General features: G+C 44.7%; 1 protein-coding gene across 2 annotated transcripts; it reads right to left on the bottom strand.

Moving 5' to 3' along the window:
- Nucleotides 1-2632: 2632 nt before the first annotated feature.
- LOC118075409 (S-adenosylmethionine synthase-like) lies at nt 2633-20470 on the bottom strand. 2 transcript variants are annotated; one of them, XM_035097368.2, is made up of 9 exons: nt 20267-20470; nt 18896-18973; nt 17421-17543; nt 10996-11108; nt 10446-10589; nt 8694-8912; nt 6332-6514; nt 5120-5253; nt 2633-2910 (listed from the first exon to the last, which is right to left on the bottom strand). In XM_035097368.2, exons 1-9 carry the CDS (start codon nt 20337-20339, stop codon nt 2808-2810), a joined length of 1170 nt encoding a protein of 389 aa, XP_034953259.2. In that variant the 5' UTR covers nt 20340-20470; the 3' UTR covers nt 2633-2807. The 2 variants fall into 2 exon arrangements, with proteins under 2 accessions (XP_034953259.2, XP_034953260.2); XM_035097369.2 differs by lacking the exon at nt 20267-20470 and adding an exon at nt 19425-20013.
- Nucleotides 20471-20921: the final 451 nt, after the last annotated feature.

The raw sequence follows: 20921 nt of genomic DNA on the forward strand, positions 1-20921 counted from the left end.
GTGCCTGCTCTGGAGCATAATAAAAAAAGTTTCTTCTATGTGACAGCCCTTTAGATATTTGAAGATGGCTATCATATTTCCTCTCAATCTCCTCTTATCCAGGCTAAACATACCCAACTCCCTCAACCATTTCTCGGTAAGGCTTGGTTTCCAGACCCTTGATCATCTTGGTCACCCTCATCTGCACAAGTTCCAAGTTCCATCTTGTCAATATCCTTCTTAAATTGTGGTGCCCAGAACTGGACACAGTAATCCAGGTGTGGTCTAAGGTGAAATAGAGCAGGACTGTTTATTCCCTTGATCTGAACACTACTTCTATTGATGCAGCCTAAAACAGCATTAGCTTTTTTTTCCTTCTTTTTTTTTGCTGCTGCTGCTGCTGCATCACACTGTGGACTCACGCAAAGCTTGTGATCTATTAACTAAGACTCCAGCACTAGAGGCTAAATCACTTGCGTATGTACTATTGGCAAGCCAGGTGTTATATTACGGGGTTGCATTTCAATAAAAGTCGGCCCGTCTACACACGAAGGAATTGTCATTCTTAATTTTCGAGTCTATGGTCCCTATGCCACGAAATGATGAAAGCGCCTCTTCCGCCAGAACGCAAGCCGACTTCTTGCGTCCTAGCCACGCCCATCGCCCCGCCTCCTTCCAGAGTTCGAATTAGCTTTCTGTCTGTGCTGCCGGCTTGCTCTGGTATTCGCCGCGCCCACGCTTAGTGTATCCTGTAACTGTTGCTGCAACCGATGACGGGCTGCTGCAATTCTGATGATGCAATCGCAGATACCCTTCAGAGGGCTTCTCTAATATCCAAGGAACCCGTCTAAAAACTAAAAACTAATAAGTTTCCTTACCTGCAGCTCACTACGATACTTACTTTTCGCAGAAGGAAGTCCTATTGATTTCAATAGGTTAACAGCCCCCCCCCCCCAGTAAGCATGCATAGGATAGCAGCCCTAAGATTAGCTTCGCTGGTTCGGATGAATTGCCCCGTCTATTTCATCTTTCTGGTTCCAGCCGCCAGCTAGATATCCCTGCATGTTCACAAGCAGGACAAAACTGTCATGACAACATCCTGTATAGGGTATGGGGTATTCTGAGGTTCACTGCCCCTGAACAAAGGGTATCCATTTGGGTATCATGCCAACAAGCGTTGCCAGACCTATTCTCCTTTATTAATTGCTCTAATTCTTCCAAAAGGCCAGCTAACCTAGTGCTATCTTGTGATTCCAAATTAATATAAAATACCAATAAACTCAAACAGTGCACTTCAGCGATGTTTTGTGCTCCCATATCATGACTGCGGTCCTGATCAAACATTTTGAGTGCAATGTAGTTTCTTTCTTTCCAAAGAGTTACCACTTAACATCCTGCCTCAGGCAATCTTTCAGCCACTGCAATATCTTTAACTGCAGCAGACTACAGGTAAGAGAGAGGAGGGATTACAGTATAACCTAATACTAGTAGAGCATATGATTTGCAAGCAAAAAGCTCTCAGGCCCAGTCCCTGGCCCCTGCTGTTAAAAGGATCACATAGTAGGCAATGTAAACAACACTGGATGAGACCCCAAAGAGCTGCTGTCAATCAGGGTAAGCAATATGGGGTTTGATGGCCAAATAATTCAACCTGTTGTAGGGTAGTTTCCTAGGTGAGTTCTTCCACTGCTCCTAGTGCAAGAAAACAGGTTATAAGACTTGCCCAAATTCCCCTTTGAACAGGGAATAATTCCTTTTGCAAAAGAAAATCATTTTGCACATGATCAGAGGCCAAAAACCATTCCACCCATAGTTATTAAACAAAACAAAAACTTCACCCATCTTGGGAAAATAAATGCATACAAGACTCTTAATGCCAGGGTCATGGGTTCGAGCCCCACATTGGGCAAAAGATTCCTGCGTTGCAGGGGGTTGGAGTAGATGACTCTTGTGGTCCCTCCCAACTCTACAGTTCTATGATTCTGTGTTCCAAGGCAGGTGTAAAACAAACAGGGGATCTGTGATTCCTGAACCAAGCCAAAGAGAGGACTACTTTGTGTTAGTCCTGTTCTACAACTATCCCCATTAGCTAAATTGGAAAAACGATTTGGCTTATCTTTTAAAATTTCCGGACAAAATACTTCTGCTAGTTACAGCTGCAGAAAAGAGGGGATGCAGGGACTGTGTTTGCCCATTCTTCATAAGCCTGTTGATTTGCCTGGAGAACTAGTGGTGAAAGAGTGGGTATATGAAAATTTTCCTGATTTAACTTGCCCTCTCCCATACTGCTTTGCCTCATTGTACCTACCTACACACACACAATTTTATTTTCTTACATTCCCATTCTACCTTTCTTCCATCATGGAACCCATGGCAATGTACATGTACTTCCCAGACAGTTGCCCATCCAGACACAAACCACCCCCAGACCTGCTTAGCTTCAGTAAGGTGGTGAACTCTTGTTCTTTCATACTGCACCCTGGGACCTGTTCTACTTTCAAACCATTACCCTAATCAAAATCAATGAGGCACAGAAAAGTAATGAAGTTGTATTTAAAAGCTTATAAAATGTCTTATTTGCAGTAACTTCACATTTTATTCCTCCAGACAGTTTAGATTTGATTGCTTTCTTTCAAACCTTTCAAACTCTTTTTGAGAGTCATGTGCAACATTTTTAAAAACCTTATTCAGGTTTTTCTGAAAAGGGTAAACCCAGATTCAATGCGGGGATGAATACAGACTGCATTTTGATGCCAACAATGTTGTGTGGATACTGTGAGTAATTTGTTGTATTCCACAATAAATGGCAATCTGCAAGCAACCCATAACTAGTAAACCAGCTTTTTAGGTTGTTCCCATGTAAATTCCTCTCTTCCAAAATGCCCGTAACATGCAGTCTGTTGATAAATGGGACTCTTCAAGTTCAGTTCTCTGTAGGCAAAGAAAACACATTTCTGTTATCTCACAAGACTACGGTAGCAGAGAAATCCTAAGTGTGCTTACTTTTTAGTAAGGCTCTCTGAGGATGCTCCCAGGTAGAGGGCTTAATATTGCAAGCAGGCCATTCAGATATCCCCAATGGGCAGGTGGCAATGGCTTTTTGTAACTTTTGGAATTATCCACAGAAAGTGTACATCCGAATTATTTTGGGAGGGTGAGCAGATATGGGCTGGGGAAGACATGCATGAGGAGGACCAATCCCAAAACAAACTCTGGTCTAGAATCATCCCAAGTTCAATGGCACCTACTCACGAGTAAGAGTGTTTAGAATTGTAATGACACAATTATAAAGTTATTACAATGTAACCCCCATTACATTTCAGAATCCTTAAAGCCAAAATTATGGGCATAAACTCTTCAGAGTGATACAAACAACTTCCATCTAGTTCAGGTGCATACACACCATATGTTTAAAACACCTTCAAAGCACCCCCCCCTGCAAAAATGAATCATGGGAAATGTAGTCCCTTCACAGAGCAACAGCACCCTTAATAAACTATCGTTCCCAGTATTTGGGGTGTGTGTGTGTGTGTGGAAATGTGCTTTAGAAGGTATGGTGTGTAAGTTTTTATTATTACTATTATTATTATTATTATTATTATTATTATTACTGGGGGCACAGCAGAATGAGCAGGAGGGGCATAGAGGCAAGCTTACCACATTTTGAAATAAGTGAAGTAATACAAATTATCATCTAAAATGAGTTGGGGGACAGGGGAGAGACTAGACTATCAAGTCCAGAGTCTAAAATTACTTAATTGCACCACTGCACATACACACACCCAGAACATAAAATCACAAACTAGAAGACACTGAGCAACAGGAAACAAATGCAGATTTAAGAGCCATCTACAGTGCCTGAAATGCAGCAGTGTTAACAAAAGAGGCCCTCAGCTGCTCTTACAGAAATATGTAATGAAGTGGCTGGTGAGAAACATTCACTCACTAAAGGGGAGGAAAAATTAAAGACACACAACCTTGGGGACACAACACTCCCTAAAGCCCCCTTAAAATAAGTAGAGGAAGAAAAGTTGCTGACAAAAATTAAGATCCAGTCATTCAGCCCTACAATCCCCCCAAAAACCTATAGGACAAAATGGTCCAAGAGTCAGCCCAAATGTGTTTGTATTTCCCCATTTATTTTTATTTTCTTTCCCCGCCAACTTTCCAGGGATGGCTTAAGGTATTTTGCTGCCCTAAGTCCAAAATTTATTTTGTTGCTCTCACCCCACTGATAAAGGTTCAGCCTACCCAGACCTTGAAGCAGAGGTCTTCTCTGAGGAGGAGTAAGTAGAGCAGGACACTCCAACAGATCTCTGGACTGCACTGCAAGTAACACTGAATGTATTGTGTGTTCCCTGCCCAAGGAATGGCTCCTAAACACCCCTTCCCTTCTCCCCCAGGGGCAGAGGAGATGGTGAGCCAGACAGGAGCTTTAGAGCCACCACAATTCACATGAGGCTACTCAGAAGTAAGGGGAACATTGTGGAAGCACCTGCTCAGATCAGGGCCTGCCTGAGAGGTAAGGATGGTTAGAACCCACAGCTTCTATGCAAGCTCTGTCTGAACTGTTTCATTGCTGAAGCTTCAGAAGTCCTGATTGGGGTGAGATGGGATGAATGAAGGCAGACAACTCCACATCTTGAATGGGTCAAGTAGTTTTGTTTTGTTTTGTTTGTTTGTTTTACTTTTAACCTTCTTCCTTAAGGGTTTTTCAGGTGGCGGGCTCTTTTACCTTTTCCTCACATATGACTAGAATAAATAGAAAGGAGTTTCGTTCCATTCAGATCAATGGACAAATGCTCCATCATTTCAGATCATTTTATTCCAACCATCTGAGATAAGAATGGAACTTAAATTCTCTAGAAGGTTTTCCTGATTAGTTTAGAGCTCTTAGGAGTCCTCTCTCCTAAGCAACTACCTGTGCAGTTGGGCTGAGCCCACCAGGTGTAGCACGGGACTAACAAATGCTATCTAAAGAGTCCACAAGCAAATTCTTGTGACGGTTTGACTCCTGACCTATCTTCAAAGTGAGAAATCCACTGGGTGCACTCTTAAGGCAAGGACACATTCTTGTTCTCTCATTTGAAGGAAAAACTTTACCGTAGGCATCCAAAGATCCATTTTTAAAAGGACAAACCTTATGATTGGCCCAAGGCGAAGGTCAAAGTTCTTCTGAATGATATCAAGCAGCTCATCTTCTGATCTGTCCGCAGTACCGTAATGGAACACTGAGATGGCCAGGGGGTGACTCAGTCCAATGGCATAAGACAGCTGAAGGATATGTAAGTTCACTGTAGCTGAAGAGTATTTGAGTTCATATGAACTGATAGCATTGCAGCTTGGGATCTGTTCCTGGTTACTTTATCAGTGGATACCTGAACCAGGGTCGCCCTTGTCTAAGTCCAACACTTTCTCTCCACCACACCACACTGAATCTTTTTAAACCACTTTGGATGCAAGTGTGAAGCGTCTCTCCAAGTTTCATTCAGAAAAGGGGCCCCTTGGTAATTAGGGGATTTGAGGAAACACTGGTATAACCTGTGCTATCCATAATACCAACATGAGGCACAGCAGTTATGTACTTAGGTACCCACACCCCCATAAAATTAATACATTTTATGATTGTGATTAACCCCTGTTGTTTATCACCCAGTTGGAAAGATTTCCACAATAAATGCACCATTTGTAAGATTGCAATGGCTCCCTTTGACTAAGGATGCTGCCTGGAAGCATAGCTGCCAAGTTATCCCTTTTTTAAAGGGAAATTCCCTTATGCTGAATAGGCTTCCTCGTGAGAAAAGGGAAAACTTGGCAGCTATGCCTGGAAGATAACCTTGATTCGCAAATAGAGAACCAGTAACAGCTATAGAAAATCCAAAGGGGGAAAGTTGCAAACAGAGTTCTTAGAATGTTTCAAGCAAACTCTATCAAGGGAAATATTTGGTGCTACTCAATAAAGACAGCCTAGGACGGTTTTTAACTATCTCCCCTAATGAGACTTAGGCTGTGCACACATTGCTGGCTTAAAAAACCATTAGGTCATGCTTTTTCTCAGCTCAGATCAAACTTGGGTTTGGGAACAACAGATCAGAAAAGCAGCACTTAGTAAGAAACAAAAGGATAGATATGAATGGCCGTACTGCTTCCCAAACGACTGGCGAGAGCTTACTGGATGCAGAGTAAACAGCAGTGTGTACACCACCTAAGGTTACCTATGGTGCAAAGTTGTCTCAAACAGTTTTTAATCAAGCAGACTCAGCATAAAGGCTTTCTTCAAAACATATTGGCTTTCATCTCTATTGTGCAATTCCCCCACATTTGATCCAAGGCTCCACTGGCCCCCTCTTACCTGCACCAATACTCTCCTGCAAAGGCCTGCTTTCACCAAGGACTTTGCCACCCAACGAGCAGCATAGGCTGCTGAACGATCAACTTTGGAGGGATCTTTCCCCGAAAAAGCACCCCCTCCATGAGCTCCCCAGCCTCCATAGGTATCCACAATGATCTTTCTGCCAGTCAGGCCAGCATCAGCCTAAAAAGAAAAGAAATACATTTTTTAATTAAAAAAAACACCAGGATGTTTACTTTGCTAACAATAAGAGTGTCAAATTCATCTCTCAAGATCATAACCACTTCAACATGCCATTGCAGTGTAAAAAAGCTGGCACCGGGACTGCAATCCCATCTCCACTTATCTGGATGTAAACATAAATCAACAGGACATTATTTTGAGGAGGCATGTATAGGATTCCACTACAACAGGGATGGGGAGCCTGTGCCTCTCCAGATGTTAGGTAAAGGTAAAGGGACCCCTGACCATTAGGTCCAGTTGTGACTGACTCTGGGGTTGCGGCGCTCATCTCGCATTATTGGCCGAGGGAGCAGGCGTATAGCTTCCGGGTCATGTGGCCAGCATGACTAATCCATTTCTGGCGAAACAGAGCAGCACACAGAAACGCCGTTTACTTTCCCGCTTGGCGCGGTACCTATTTATCTACTTGCACTCTTAGTGCTTTCGAACTGCTAGGTTGGCAGGATGTTACTGGACTACAAATCCCATCATCCCATCTGGACTCCAGATGTTACTGGGCTACAAATCCCATCATCCCTGACCATGCTGGCTGGGGCTGGTGGGAGTCAGAGTCCAGCATATTATGGTGTGGTTTTTACATGGTGGCAAACGCAGATGCCAGCGATGCATTGAAAGCCCAGTACTGGGTGGATCTGTTTTCTTCTCATGGTCCTTTCTCTCTCTAAAAATCCCACCACCAATGCTGTTATTTGCCCTAGGAACTACAATATACCATAGCTGCCAAGTTATCCCTTTTTTAAAGGGATTTTCCCTTATGCTGAATAGGCTTCCTCGCGAGAAAAGGGAAAACTTGGCAGCTATGCAATATACAGATATGACATGGGAGAAGAACATTGTTTCATCTTCCAGGAAAGCAGAAGCTATTTCTGAATACCAGTTCCTGGAACCAACAGGAGGGGAGAGAGTTCTAGCGCTCAGGTCCTGCTTGTTGTTGATTTCCCACAGGCACCTGGCTGCCCACTGTGAGAACAGGATGCTGGGAGGGGTGGGCCATTTGTTTTATTTGTTTTAATTATTTTTGCCCCCTGCTGTCACATTGCACAAAGGCAAATTAAATCTATTTATCAAGGAAGAACATTTTTGTCCTCAAAGGAAGCAGATATATATATATATATACAGTGTGTGTGTGTGTGTCACACACACACACCACTTTTCCTACATTTAAGTGTTTTTAACACTGCATTTCTGCACCAGTCTAGAATTCAGCTTAATGCAATGACTTCATTCGTTCCTGTTTGGAGTCCATCCCACACTACTTACACAGCATGAATTCCAGAAAAATAAAAGGTTCAGATATTACTGTGCCACTCCAGTAAAACATTCCAATAATCCAGAACCTCAAAATCTAGGAAGAAATTTGGGGGTTGGGCAAATTTGGTAAGAATCCCAAAGTAATGTTTTTAAAGTGCTACTGCCTGGTGGTCATCTTCAACCATAGTAACAATATTTTTTTTAAAAAAAAACCTACTTGAATCAGAGATGGCTGCTGCCTGTTCCATTATACCAGCTTGACATATTACAAATATATAATATTTGGCCAAGCCAGATAGGTGGGGTATAATTATTATTATTATTATTATTATTATTATTATTATTATTCAGTATCCTGTTTTAATGGTGACATATACCTATTCCTATAAGTGTTATATAGTTCAAGGAACAATGGTCAATCAGGAGTTTTCTGAAGAGCATACATGTATCACACGCGCACAAACTGTTTGGAGCACAAATGTCTTTTTTAAGCAGTCTCAGGTTAAAAGGAAACTACAAACAAGGGTAGAAATTTAAGATTTAAATCAAACAATAGCCTGGTACCCTTGCGGTACTTTGTTTGTTGCATCAGGGTTGTTTTCTATCTCATTTACTGGCTTTGGCAAATGTCCCCACCATCACCCCACCCCACCCCACCCCGCAGATTGACATTTGTTCTGATTCAGTGGTGAACATCGGTTTCCCCAGAGAAAGAGGCAGACCAAATGAAAAACCAGTCAGATTCATGCTTTCCAGGCACAGGACAAGTAGAAGTGTGCATAAGCCCTTACCCACAATGCCTCAGTCTTAGCATTTTCTTTCTCTTGTTATTGTATATCTAGAGGTTTGGAAGTTAGGGGTACAATACCTTAGGACCACCAGCTAGAAAGGCCTTACTCGGCAGGAGGTGATAGACTGTGTTCTCATCCAGATATTTTGCTGGAACCACTTCTTTCACAACTTTGTCCATTAGCTCTTTCTGTATTTGCTGCAATGGCACGCCAGGAGCGTGTTGTACAGAAATGACCAAGGTGTGCACCCGGATTGGCTCCAGTGCACCGCCGACATCTCGGTATTCCATCGTGACCTGCAAGATTGGCCGTAGGTTTAAACAGTTATATTTCTTGCTTCCGCCACTTTATACAACTCTGCTGAACAAGTCTGAGCAACTGTTTTCTTTTTCATTTATCTTCCATAAGCTATCTTAGGTTACATTATTTTCTTGCATCTTGATCCTAAAAAGTAAGTTCCACCGAACTCCCAATAGAACCTTTCCATTAGTCACTTTAATTTTCCTTTTACTGCAATGCAGACATGAATCAGTATAGACAATAAGAACATGATAAGAGTTTCTGAATCAAGCCAATGACCCATCTGGTCCAGCATCCTGTTCTTACAATCGCTAACCAAATTCTTGCGGGAAGCCTGCAAGTAGTATCTGAGCACCAAGAACACTCTTCCAGAAACTGGTATTCAGAATACTGCCTCCAGCAGTGAAGGAAGAACACAGCCATCAGGGTCAGTAGCCACCGACTACTTGGAATATTGTGCAGAGAATGCTACCCTGATATATCAAGAAAGATTCATCCACCTGCTGCTAACCAGATAGCAAAGGGGATGCAGGTAGCGCTGTGGTCTAAACCACTGAGCCTCTTGGGCTTGCCGATTGGAAGGTCAGCGGTTCAAATCCCTGTGATGGCGTGAGCTCCTGTTGCTCTGTCCCAGCTCCTGTTGCTGGGATTTGAACCATCGACCTTCTTGTTGGCAAGCCCAAGAGGCTCAGTGGTTTAGACCACAGCACCACCCGTGTCCTAGCCAACTTAGCAGTTCAAAAGCACGCCAGTGCAAGTAGATAAATAGGTACCACTGTGGCGGGAAGGTAAACAGTGTTTCTGTGTGCTCTGGTTTCCGTCACAGTGTTCTGTTGCGCCAGATGCGGTTTAGTCATGCTGGCCACATGACCCGGGAAGCTGTCTGTGGACAAATGCTGGCTCCCTTGGCCTGAAAGCGAGATGAGCGCTGCAACCCCATAGTTGCCTTTGACTGGACTTAACCATCCAGGGGTCCTTTACTTTTACCTTTACCTAACCAGCTAGCTTACTACCGTAATAGTCAGGACTGATGGACTGTGGAAGCTAAAGTATAAGCAATGTTTATTCAACCCAATCTACAGGATAGGATATCGGATCAGCAATCTACCCGGCAGAAAAGAAAACAGCAGTCACACAGATCACTGCGAATTTAGCTGGACTGGGACACAGGAAGTTGCCTTGGGCCCTTTGAGAACAGGACGCTGAACTGGGTGGGCCTCTGGCCTGATCCCAGGGCTTGATTTATGTTCCTAGAGTATGATTCAAACAGACTAACAGTTTGTTGGGTGAAGCTGTAGAACCCAGCTTTTAAAAGCTTTATACCACTTGGCTCTGCCAGTTGTCTACACCAGGCAAGGGATGAACTGTATCCATATGTTGATGGTTTACAATATTCTAGCTTCAACATAGCTTTGGCCATGTTCACATGAGCAATTGAATGGATAGTTTCAATGGGACATAAGCACGCCTCACTTATTTCAGACTTCAGCTCTGCTCATCATATTTGATAGTCCTCGGTATATACCAACCTGTGTTTTCCCATCGGGTCGAAGCCAGGGCAGAACTCCATTTCTCTCCAGGGATTTAATCTTCATGTTAAGTTTGTGCGCAAGCAGGATAGTTAGGGGCATGCATTCCTCAGTTTCATCGGTGGCATAACCAAACATCAAGCCCTGCGTTAGAGATCACATGGCTGTTACCATAAGCATATTGGCTTCTTCTACAGCTTCGACTGCAGATTGGCAATAAAGCAATGCATGCGCAGGTAGAAGTGAGGCAGCTTTTCCCCCTCTAAAATTGAGCTACAATTTCCAAGAGACAGCTACAATTCCCAGAATGCTTTAAGAAACAATCCCCCTTCCAGGGAACTCTGGAAATTTGAGGCCAGTGAGGAGGATAGAGAGTTCTCCTAACAACTTTCAGCACCCTTAACAAAAGACAGTTCCCAGGATTCTTTGGGGAAAGCCATGACTTCTTAAAGTAGTATGATGTATAATGCAGATGGGGTCACAGACAGAAATTGTAGGGGCCTGAAGTGATTCATAGAAGAGGGTGGGAACCCAAACAAAAGCATTTTACCTGGTCTCCAGCTCCAATATCATCCCCAGTCTTTCCCTCGGTGATGGCTTGTTTGATCTCTTGGCACTGCTGCTCCAGGGCTACCAGCACAGTGCAAGTCTTGTAATCCAACCCTGTGAAGTGAATAGCAAGCCGCAATAACGGGCAACTGGCTTGGACGCAATGGCCTGGTTGGCACTTCCCACCAGTGCTTGGAATGAATTACTTCAAACTAACTACTCACTGAATTAATTCTGAAAATCTCTGAATGACACCTGCAAGTAGTTTGTATGATTTCCAGGTGAACTGAACATTAAATTCCTTTTGTGGTGGAGTTTTGCATGATTTTCAACTCAATTTTAATTCTAATTCGGCATCTCTGTATCTTTTACTTCTGGATTTCATTACCCTTAACTCAGTGTTTGATGGCGGCCAATGCATTTACCATTTTCACCTATCTGGAAAGTGCTGCTGCTGTTTAAGCTTAAACATCATAATTGCTGGGAAAATAAATAAAACTCACTGAGTCATAGGAGGAGCAATTGTTGCAATCAAACTCCTTTTAACCATTTAGACACATTGTGCTGCACAGGCTGTCACTAATTTTGAGTGGGATTCAATCACATTCCAATATATTCAGGTTGTGTAATTTAAATTGATGGTGAGGTCTTGCGCAACAAACCTGCTACCATAAAATATCTTTTTACTTTTTGCAAAAAAAAACGGAAAGGGAAATGATGACCAAATGTACTGGAAGCTGTGGGCTAACACTTGTTTCGACACAGCATCGTTGAATCTTCCCAGAAACAATTCAGAATGAATGCTCATTAGACAGCCAGTGTCATCCAAGCTAGGTACAAAAAAATCAAATTGAATGCTCAATAAACAGGACATCCGGAAGCGCCCTTTATTTCTAAACCGAAAGCAGGACTCCAAACAACTATTACTAATACTAATAATGTTTAATAGATTATTTTATTTCATTTTTCTGTTGGAAGCCGCCCAGAGTGGCTGGGGAAACCCAGCCAGATGGGCAGGGTATAAATAAATAAATTTATTATTATTATTATTATTATTATTATTATTATTATCTTACAACAGCACATTAAAACATCAGAAAGCATAAGCATCTCAACAGTCCTCAGTTTTCTCCAAAGTTTCTGCTGGACAAGACAGTACCTTTTTATTGCTATCTTAAATGGCAGACATGCATACCTTCCTCTAGACTGCATCCACTATTTTCACATCGCTGAATGCAATTTTTTTTAAAAAGGTTTGAGGAACAAGCCAATGCATGCCTGTTCCAAAGAGATGATACTCCTTATAACATGTTGGAGCTGCTTCAAAGTTCTCATTTCACACAATACCTTTTGTTGTGTATTGAGTCAAAGGATTTTATATCTGTATTATTATTGTCTGTATTTGCATTAGGATAAAGTAACTGCCTTTTGGTTCCAGAGGGTACAGCTACTATTGGTTCATTTAAGCTGCTGTATTTGGATCCTCTGTCTTATTGGTTTCCTCCAAAAGGCAGCACTGTGATTGCCTGATATTGTTCCCTCCAAAATGTATCCCTTCCTAGCTAGTCCCCTGTCCCTATAAATGTAGCTTTCCTCTCCTCAGTCTTCAGTCTTGTTCACTTTAATAAAGAGCTGTTACTAGAGAACTGTCTCCAGCATGTTATGTCAAGAGAGCTGAAATCACAAACCCCACGTCACAACAACTGGCGACGAGGATGGGATCCGGAATGCTGAGGAGCGGTTAAACACAGCCCTGCCTCAGAGTCCGGATTGCAGCTGAGAACAAGACTCACTGGCCAGCTGAGAAGACGACCCTGCCCGCTAGGACAATGGAGAGTCCAAGGGTATTGGAGCCCTTCCAGCCATCAGAGCCCCACACATGGGAAGACTACGTCGAACGCTTCGAGTTCTTTGCAGTGGCTCAAGGGATCACCGATGCCAGCAAAAGAAGGGCCACATTCCTGAGCTACTGTGGGCCCGAGACCTTCAAGCTGGCCAAGGCATTACTTGCTCCAGCGAAGCTGAGTGAGACATCTCTCAAAGATATTCTTGCCTGCCTAACAAGCCACTTGGCGCCTACTGAGACCAAGATGGCCCGGCGGATGGAGTTCCATAAGAGGCAGCAGCGTGCTGGGGAGTCTGTATCCACATTTCTGGCTGAGCTCCGGAAGCTCGCTCAGCATTGCGGCTTCCAAAATCTGGAAGAGACTCTCCTGGATCGGTTTATTGGTGGTCTGAGCAGCAAGAAAGCCAGAAGACGCATCGTGGCTAAAGAAGAGGTTACCCTTGCTTCAGCCTTGAAGGAGGCCACCGCCACGGAGAATTATGAAAGAGAGGAGCTTGATGCCAGTCGCAAGGCCACTAAGCCACAGATAGAAGTTGCGCATGCCATGGACGAGCTAGAGGCTACTCCGAGCCAGAGCCCAGTCCGTGGGGTCGAGTTGGTGCGTCAGGCCTGCACAGTGCACAAAGATCGCCGAGGCAGTTGCCCAGGTTGTGGCGGAAACCATGAGCGGAAGAGTTGTCGTTTCAGGGATGCTATGTGCCGGACGTGCGGAAAGACGGGTCACATCGCCAGGGTCTGTAGATCGGCGGCGTCGGGAGCAACAGGAGCACCTAGACTGGAGCATCGCAGACCGCCCACAGCAACTAGTTTTCTAAAGGACTGCCACTACGTAACAGAGATCAACGGGAGGGCCGTGCAGTTTCCAGCGCAAGGCAAGGCACACGTCAAGGTGAAGATTGAGGGTCAGCAGTGCGACATGGAGGTGGACTCCGGATCTGCATTCACCATCGTGTCGGACCAGACCGCGAAGACATTCTTCCTCAGGGGTAAGTTGCCCCCTCTGGAGCCCTTCCCGGCAACCTTGCAGTCGTACTCAGCAGGCCGCATCCATGTTATGGGAATGTGTGCCGTGAGAGTACAGTTCCGGGACAAACAGGCTGTACTCAAACTGGTGATTGCGAAGGGCAGTCGCCCCAGTCTCCTGGGCACTGACTGGTTCCCCGCCCTGGGACTGAGTATCTCAGGGCTTAATTCAATCCAAACCTGCCCTGAGATGAGCGAGGCATTATGCAAGGAATTTGCTGGTCTCTTTAATGGAAAACTGGGTTGTTACAAAGGGCCCCCAGTTGACTTCGAGTTGGACCCCGGGGTGGCCCCAATCCGACTCAAACCAAGGCGAGTGCCATTTGCACTACAACCCAAGATCGAGGCAGAGCTGGATAAATTGGTCAAGCAGGGAGTTCTCTCACCCGTGGACTCTGCTAAGTGGGAGACTCCAATCGTCACGCCCCTTAAAGCAAATGGGGAAGTCAGGATATGTGCAGATTACAAATGTACTATCAATAAGGCACTCAGGGGAAACTCATACCCCATTCCAGTCGTATCACATCTGTTGGCTAAACTGGCTGGGGGCAAGGTGTTCGCCAAAATTGACCTGGCACAAGCTTACCAACAGCTGCCAGTAACCCCACAATCAGCGGAAGCACAGACTATTGTCACACATAAAGGGGCGTTCAGAGTCAACAGATTACAGTTCGGAGTTTGTGTGGCCCCAGGGATTTTTCAAGGGCTCATGGAACGCCTGTTAAGAGGTCTGCCGGGGGTCTTGCCATTTTTTGATGACGTTTTGATTGCTGGAAAAGACCCACAGGAACTGGTTGCGCGTGTCCGTGCAGTGTTGCTCAAGTTCAAGGAGGTGGGGTTGCAACTGAAAAAAGAAAAATGCAGTTTTGGGGTGCCAACTGTGGATTTCTTGGGGTTTAAAATTGATGCATCAGGCATCCACCCCACAGATGCTAAGATTAAGGCCATCATCGAGGCACCACGACCACAGAACAAGACGGAGTTGCAGTCATTCCTGGGACTTCTTAACTTTTATCATTCGTTCTTACCCCAGAAAGCTTCGGTAGCTGAACCATTACATAGACTATTGCAGAAAAAGAATGTGTGGCGATGGGGGCGGGAGCAGCAGAAGGCTTTTGACTCCTTGCGAGGAATGCTGAGTAGCAGGAGCGTCCTTGCTCATTATGATGAGTCAAAGCCGCTGGTCCTGGCATGTGATGCCTCTCAATACGGTCTGGGGGCTGTGCTGAGTCATAGGGAACCGGATGGGTCGGAAAAGCCCATCTCTTTCTACTCCCGTACGTTGTCGCCCACAGAGCGCAACTATGCTCAAATTGATAAAGAGGCACTGGCTATTGTGTCCGGAATCAAAAGGTTCTATGATTATTTGTACGGTCGCCATTTCTCCATTGAAATGGACCACAAACCACTGTTAGGGTTGTTCAACCCAAACAAACAAACGCCACAAATTCTCTCCCCCAGAATGTTGCGTTGGTCAATATTCCTGAATGGGTTCCAGTACACCTTGACCCATGTGCCAGGGAAACAGTTGTGCCATGCTGATGCGCTGAGTCGATTGCCCCTTCCTGGCGGGAGCAATGAGGATCCTGCTCCGGCGGAGCACATTATGATGCTAGAAACACTTCCGGGGGCTCCTGTAACAGCTACGGATATAGCTGAGAAAACTAGGAAAGATGCTGTTCTCTCCCGTGTGCTCACTTGGGTGGGGAGGGGGTGGCCAGGTGGTCCGCATGAAGAAAAATTCAGGCCTTATGCGACAAGGCAGCACGAATTGTCCATGCATAAGGGTTGTCTCCTATGGGGAGATAGGGTGATCATCCCAGCACCACTGAGAAACAGGGTTCTTGAGACGCTTCACATGGGACACCCGGGAATGGTCAGAATGAAGTCACTAGCCCGATGTTATGTGTGGTGGCCTGGAATGGACCAGAACATAGAACAATGGGTACGAACATGCAAGGCATGCCAAGAGGTGCGGCCAGAAGTGGCCAGAGCACCAGTCCACTGGTGGGAGCAGTCCAGGACTCCCTGGAGCCGGCTGCACATAGATTTTGCTGGGCCATTCCAAGGGAAGGTCTTTTTGGTTATCGTTGATGCATATTCCAAATGGTTAGAAGTGGCGATGGTCCCTAGCATGGCATCAGCTGCCGTAATCAAGGTGTTGAGGCAGCTGTTTGCTACCCACGGGTTACCTGAGACCATTGTATCAGATAATGGGGCAGCTTTTGTATCCCAAGAATTCAGGGCATTCTTGGCTGATAACTTTATAAGAGGGGTCACATCCGCGCCCTTTCACCCATCCTCCAATGGGCAGGCTGAGCGCATGGTAAGAACAGCCAAAGAATCCATTGCGCGCTTAATGGAGGGTAACTGGTCGGCTCGCATTGCGCGAATGTTATTTTTGCAGCATGCGACACCGTGTACTGCGACGGGCAAGTCGCCAGCCGAGCTGCTCTTAGGTAGAAGACTGGTAACGGTGCTGGATTATGTCCACCCAGATAAAATGCCAAACCGTAATTCAAGAGCAACCCCCCAGGCTGAGACTGACACAACAAGGTATCTCGCCCCTGAAGATCTGGTCTGGGTGAGGAACTATTCACGAGGTCCGCGGTGGGTGGCTGGTGTGATCACCCGGGCTAGTGGACCTGTGTCCTATTATGTGACCTTGGAAAATGGGCAAGTTTGGAAGAGACATATAGATCAGCTGAGGCGCCGGGCGCTCAGCAGGGAGGAGTCAGATAATTCATCACTGGCTAATGACGCACAGCTGCGAGACCAGAGTGAAGATGGCCCAGAGGTGCAGTCACCAGGGGCTTCAGCAAATGAACCAGGGTCTGCTAGTCCTCATGATGACGAGGTACAGGTCGGGGACCCTGAGATGTCTGGGACTCCATCTGTTCCTGATGAAACCCCTATAGCAGCCCCTCCACCACAGGTAACACCCAATCCAGAACCTGCAACACCTGTTGTCAGGAGATCAGGTAGAAGTTGTAGGACCCCACAGTACCTGAGGGATTACGTCTGCTGTGCTCACTAGGGGGGGAGGGGTGTTGTGTATTGAGTCAAAGGATTTTATATCTGTATTATTATTGTCTGTATTTGCATTAGGATAAAGTAACTGCCTTTTGGTTCCAGAGGGTACAGCTACTATTGGTTCATTTAAGCTGCTGTATTTGGATCCTCTGTCTTATTGGTTTCCTCCAAAAGGCAGCACTGTGATTGCCTGATATTGTTCCCTCCAAAATGTATCCCTTCCTAGCTAGTCCCCTGTCCCTATAAATGTAGCTTTCCTCTCCTCAGTCTTCAGTCTTGTTCACTTTAATAAAGAGCTGTTACTAGAGAACTGTCTCCAGCATGTTATGTCAAGAGAGCTGAAATCACAAACCCCACGTCACAACACCTTTTACAGCAGTTAGTGAAGCTTGTTAAACGAGAAGGTTCTAGGTAAAATAATATTATAGTCACCAAGAGGCTCTGATGAGCGCCTACTTGTTTCCTCTTGCACAGAATCCCTATTTGGTCTATCTCTAGTGGCTTATTCAAGTACCACAACCCACCTTTGGAAGAGTCATCATAACCAATCTTCTGGAGGGTGTCTCTCACTACTTGCTGGTAATCAATGATAGCTTTTGAGGTAATTTCACCACATAGCAAGATCATCCCAGTTTTGGCCACACATTCTGCAGAAACATAATTCAAGAAAGCTAGTAGATAGATGATAGATAGATAGATCGATCGATAGATAGATAGATATAGATATAGATATACACACACCAAATATTTATTTTCCCCAATATAGACAGTGTGTACTTATGTCCCTGCTTCTATCTTTAAGGCATCTAGTTAAGGCGTTGCCCTGGATACCTGAAATTAGGGACATACCCTGTTTCTCAAAAAATAAGACATACCCATAAAATAAGCCGTAGCAGGATTTCTAAGCATTTGCGCAATATAAGCCATACCCCGAAAATAAGACATCGTGACAGGCGCAGTTCTGGAGGGTGCCAAGGAAGAGGCTAGGCTGGACACGTAATTAAAAAATAAGACATCCCCTGAAAATAAGCCACCGTGTTGTTGTTTTTTGTGGAAAAATAAATATAAAACAGTGTCTTATTTTTTGAGAAACACGGTATTCCACTCAGAGCAGGGCCTTCTCCAAATGGAACATTCTCCTTTGTAATGGTGATGACTTGCAAGTAAAGACCTTTCCATTTTGGGGGGCATTTGCATTTTGAAGGGTGTAGGTTCTGCAAATTTTTATTGGTTCAAATTAAACAGTTTCAGCTGCCCTTCTAATCTCATAGGGCTGTCATGCATCCTGATTTCCCAGGACATTAATGGGATTTCAAAGGTGGAACATTACATGACATGTTACCTGACAAAAAGTTGTTTTCAGGAACAGAATAACTTAGGAAGAAATCGGCAAGGGCTGGTTTTCACTTAGCATGCATGGAAGGAAAATGTACCTGAACTGCTGCCTTAATAAGCATTTCTCATAATAATTCAAAGTCCAAAGGGTTAAAACGGCTCTTAATAAGCTCTTTGTAATCAGTCCTCTGTGATCCTTGCCCATCTGGCTCCAAGCCAATTAATAGTCCATAGAATGAAGGTTGCACAAATGGACACACATATAATAGTGGTAGTCTGCTGTACAGAAGTGAGGAGTCTTGCTGATTTCTCCATATTCAGTTGCTTCCCCCTGCCTTATTGTTTAAAAAATAAATATAAGCATTTTGGCTGTTCATCTACTAAAATAGTCAGAAAAATAGATGTTACAGGTGTTCAAAATAGTGCAGAAGTGGACAGAGGAGTTGTGCTGACACAGGAAGTGGCCAATATATGCCAATATTAGTTGCCCAGCTGCAGTGTACGCATCACCTTGGGAGGGGGAAAGGGAATATTTATTTTCCCAGTAATAAAGCTTATCATTGGGGGAAGGCCATTTCTTCCTCAGTAACGAACACCTGCATTTTTACTGCACAAAACAAAAACCCTCTGTAATTTGCTCTGCTAGGCCATGGATGAGACTTACCACAAGCAACCTTAGCATCTGGATCAACCTTAATATGAGCATCAAGAACAGCATCACTGATCTGGTCACACAGTTTATCTACAAGGGTGGAAAGGGGGAAAACAAAAATAAGCTAGGTTTCTATCATTCATTTAGTTGTCAACTGTATAAGAACCGGCTGTCTAGGCTGCACTAGTTGGCCTGGAAGCCAATCCAGGTGGAATCTACGCACATATAAAAAATGTCCTGAAAATGCTTTGTTAATATATATTAAAAAGTGCTTTTAAAACTACATTGAATTTTCCATAAGGCTCACCATCGCCATCTAGTATCACATTGTATACTACATTTAAAACACACTTAAAACCTTTTATTTGCAGCTGTATAGCTGAGTCACCATTGTATTATTATTATTATTTTAAAAGAAATATTTTTTCTGAGTTTTTCAGAGGTCACAATACCCCCACAAGTACATCAAACATCCACTGGGGTTTACTAGAAAGCAGTTATATAAAGAAACCACTGGGATGACATTTGAGAACGAACATACCTCAGTAGCAGAGCACTTGCTTTGCATGCATAATGCTTCAGATTCAATCCCCAGCATCTCCAGGTAGGTTGTGGCAGACCTGTGCCTGAAATCTGGGGGTGGGGTGGGGAAGTTGCTGCCAGTCAATGTAGACAACACTGAGCTAGATGGACCAATTGTCTGACTCAGTACAGGCGTACCTTGGATCCCGAACGCCTTGCGATTCTAACGTTTTGGCTCCCGAACGCTGCAAACCCGGAAGTGAGTGTTCCAGTTTGCGAACATTCTTTGAAACCCAAACGTCTGATGTGGCTTACGCGGCTTCCAATTGGCTACAGGAGCTTCCTGCAGCCAATCGGAAGCCGCACCTTGGTTCCTGAACATTTTGGAAGTCGAACGGACTTCGGGAACAGATTCTGTTCAACTTCCGAGGTACCACTGTATAGGGCAGCTTCTGGTGTTCCTGAGAAGTTCAGGCATTCACTGGTTTGCTGAATTGACTGTTAGGCCATTATGCATCCAGCCAGCGGCGTAGCTAGCTGTCTGGCTGCCCGGGGCGGCAAACGCGAAGGCACCCCGCCAGGGGGCGGGGTGTCCGTCACGACGCATGCGTCGCGTGTCATGACGCATGCATCTTGACACATGACACGACATGCACGGCGCATGCGCGCACAGGAGGCATGCAACGCGGCAAACCCCGCGGAGTGAGGCAGCCTCGGTTGCGTCGGGGCTTCTCTTCCATATTCATGGTTGGAAGCTTACTCTCTTCCATTCCTTCGGAAATTGGAGGCCTCAGAAGAGGCTATTAGAAATTATATTTTGCATTCACCAAACTGCTGGACAGGAAACCCACATTCACTCACCTGAATGTCCTTCGGCAACAGACTCAGACGTGAAGAGGAATCTCTTCTCTTTCAGGGCGACGTTACGTGACATGTTACCTGACAAAAAGTTGTTTTCAGCAAGAGAATAACTTAGGAAGAAATCGGCAAGGGCTGGTTTTCACTTAGCATGCATGGAAGGGTGACTCTGTACCTGAACTGCTGCCTTAATAACCATTTCTCATAATAACTCAAAGTCCAAAGGGTTATAACGGCTTTTAATAAACTCTTTGTAATCAGTACTCTGTGATCCTTGCCCATCTGGCTCCAAGCCAATTAATAGTCCATAGCTAATAGACTGTGGTCAATATCGCCTGCCATGTTTTAATATGCCCCCTTGGCTGTAAGTTTCCAGCCCTTGTAAATGATACTTACACACCTTCTACATTAAATTGCTACACCATACTGACATATGCCTTCCAGAAATCCCATGTCCCCCAAGCACAGAAATTCCATTGAATGGGAGAAAAGTGGTCAATAGGTTTCAATGCATTTTAGACAATGTCAGCCTAGGAAGTGGAGCTGAGCCAAAGGGGATTTTCCTTTTATATTTATATGATTTTCCCCTTCTTAGCATTCTGAGGTTTGTCTATGGCTGCACACGTACCATGAATATGAAGCAGTACCCCCCCCCCCC

Source organism: Zootoca vivipara, chromosome 16, assembly GCF_963506605.1.
Source record: "Zootoca vivipara chromosome 16, rZooViv1.1, whole genome shotgun sequence".
NCBI lineage: Eukaryota > Metazoa > Chordata > Lepidosauria > Squamata > Lacertidae > Zootoca > Zootoca vivipara.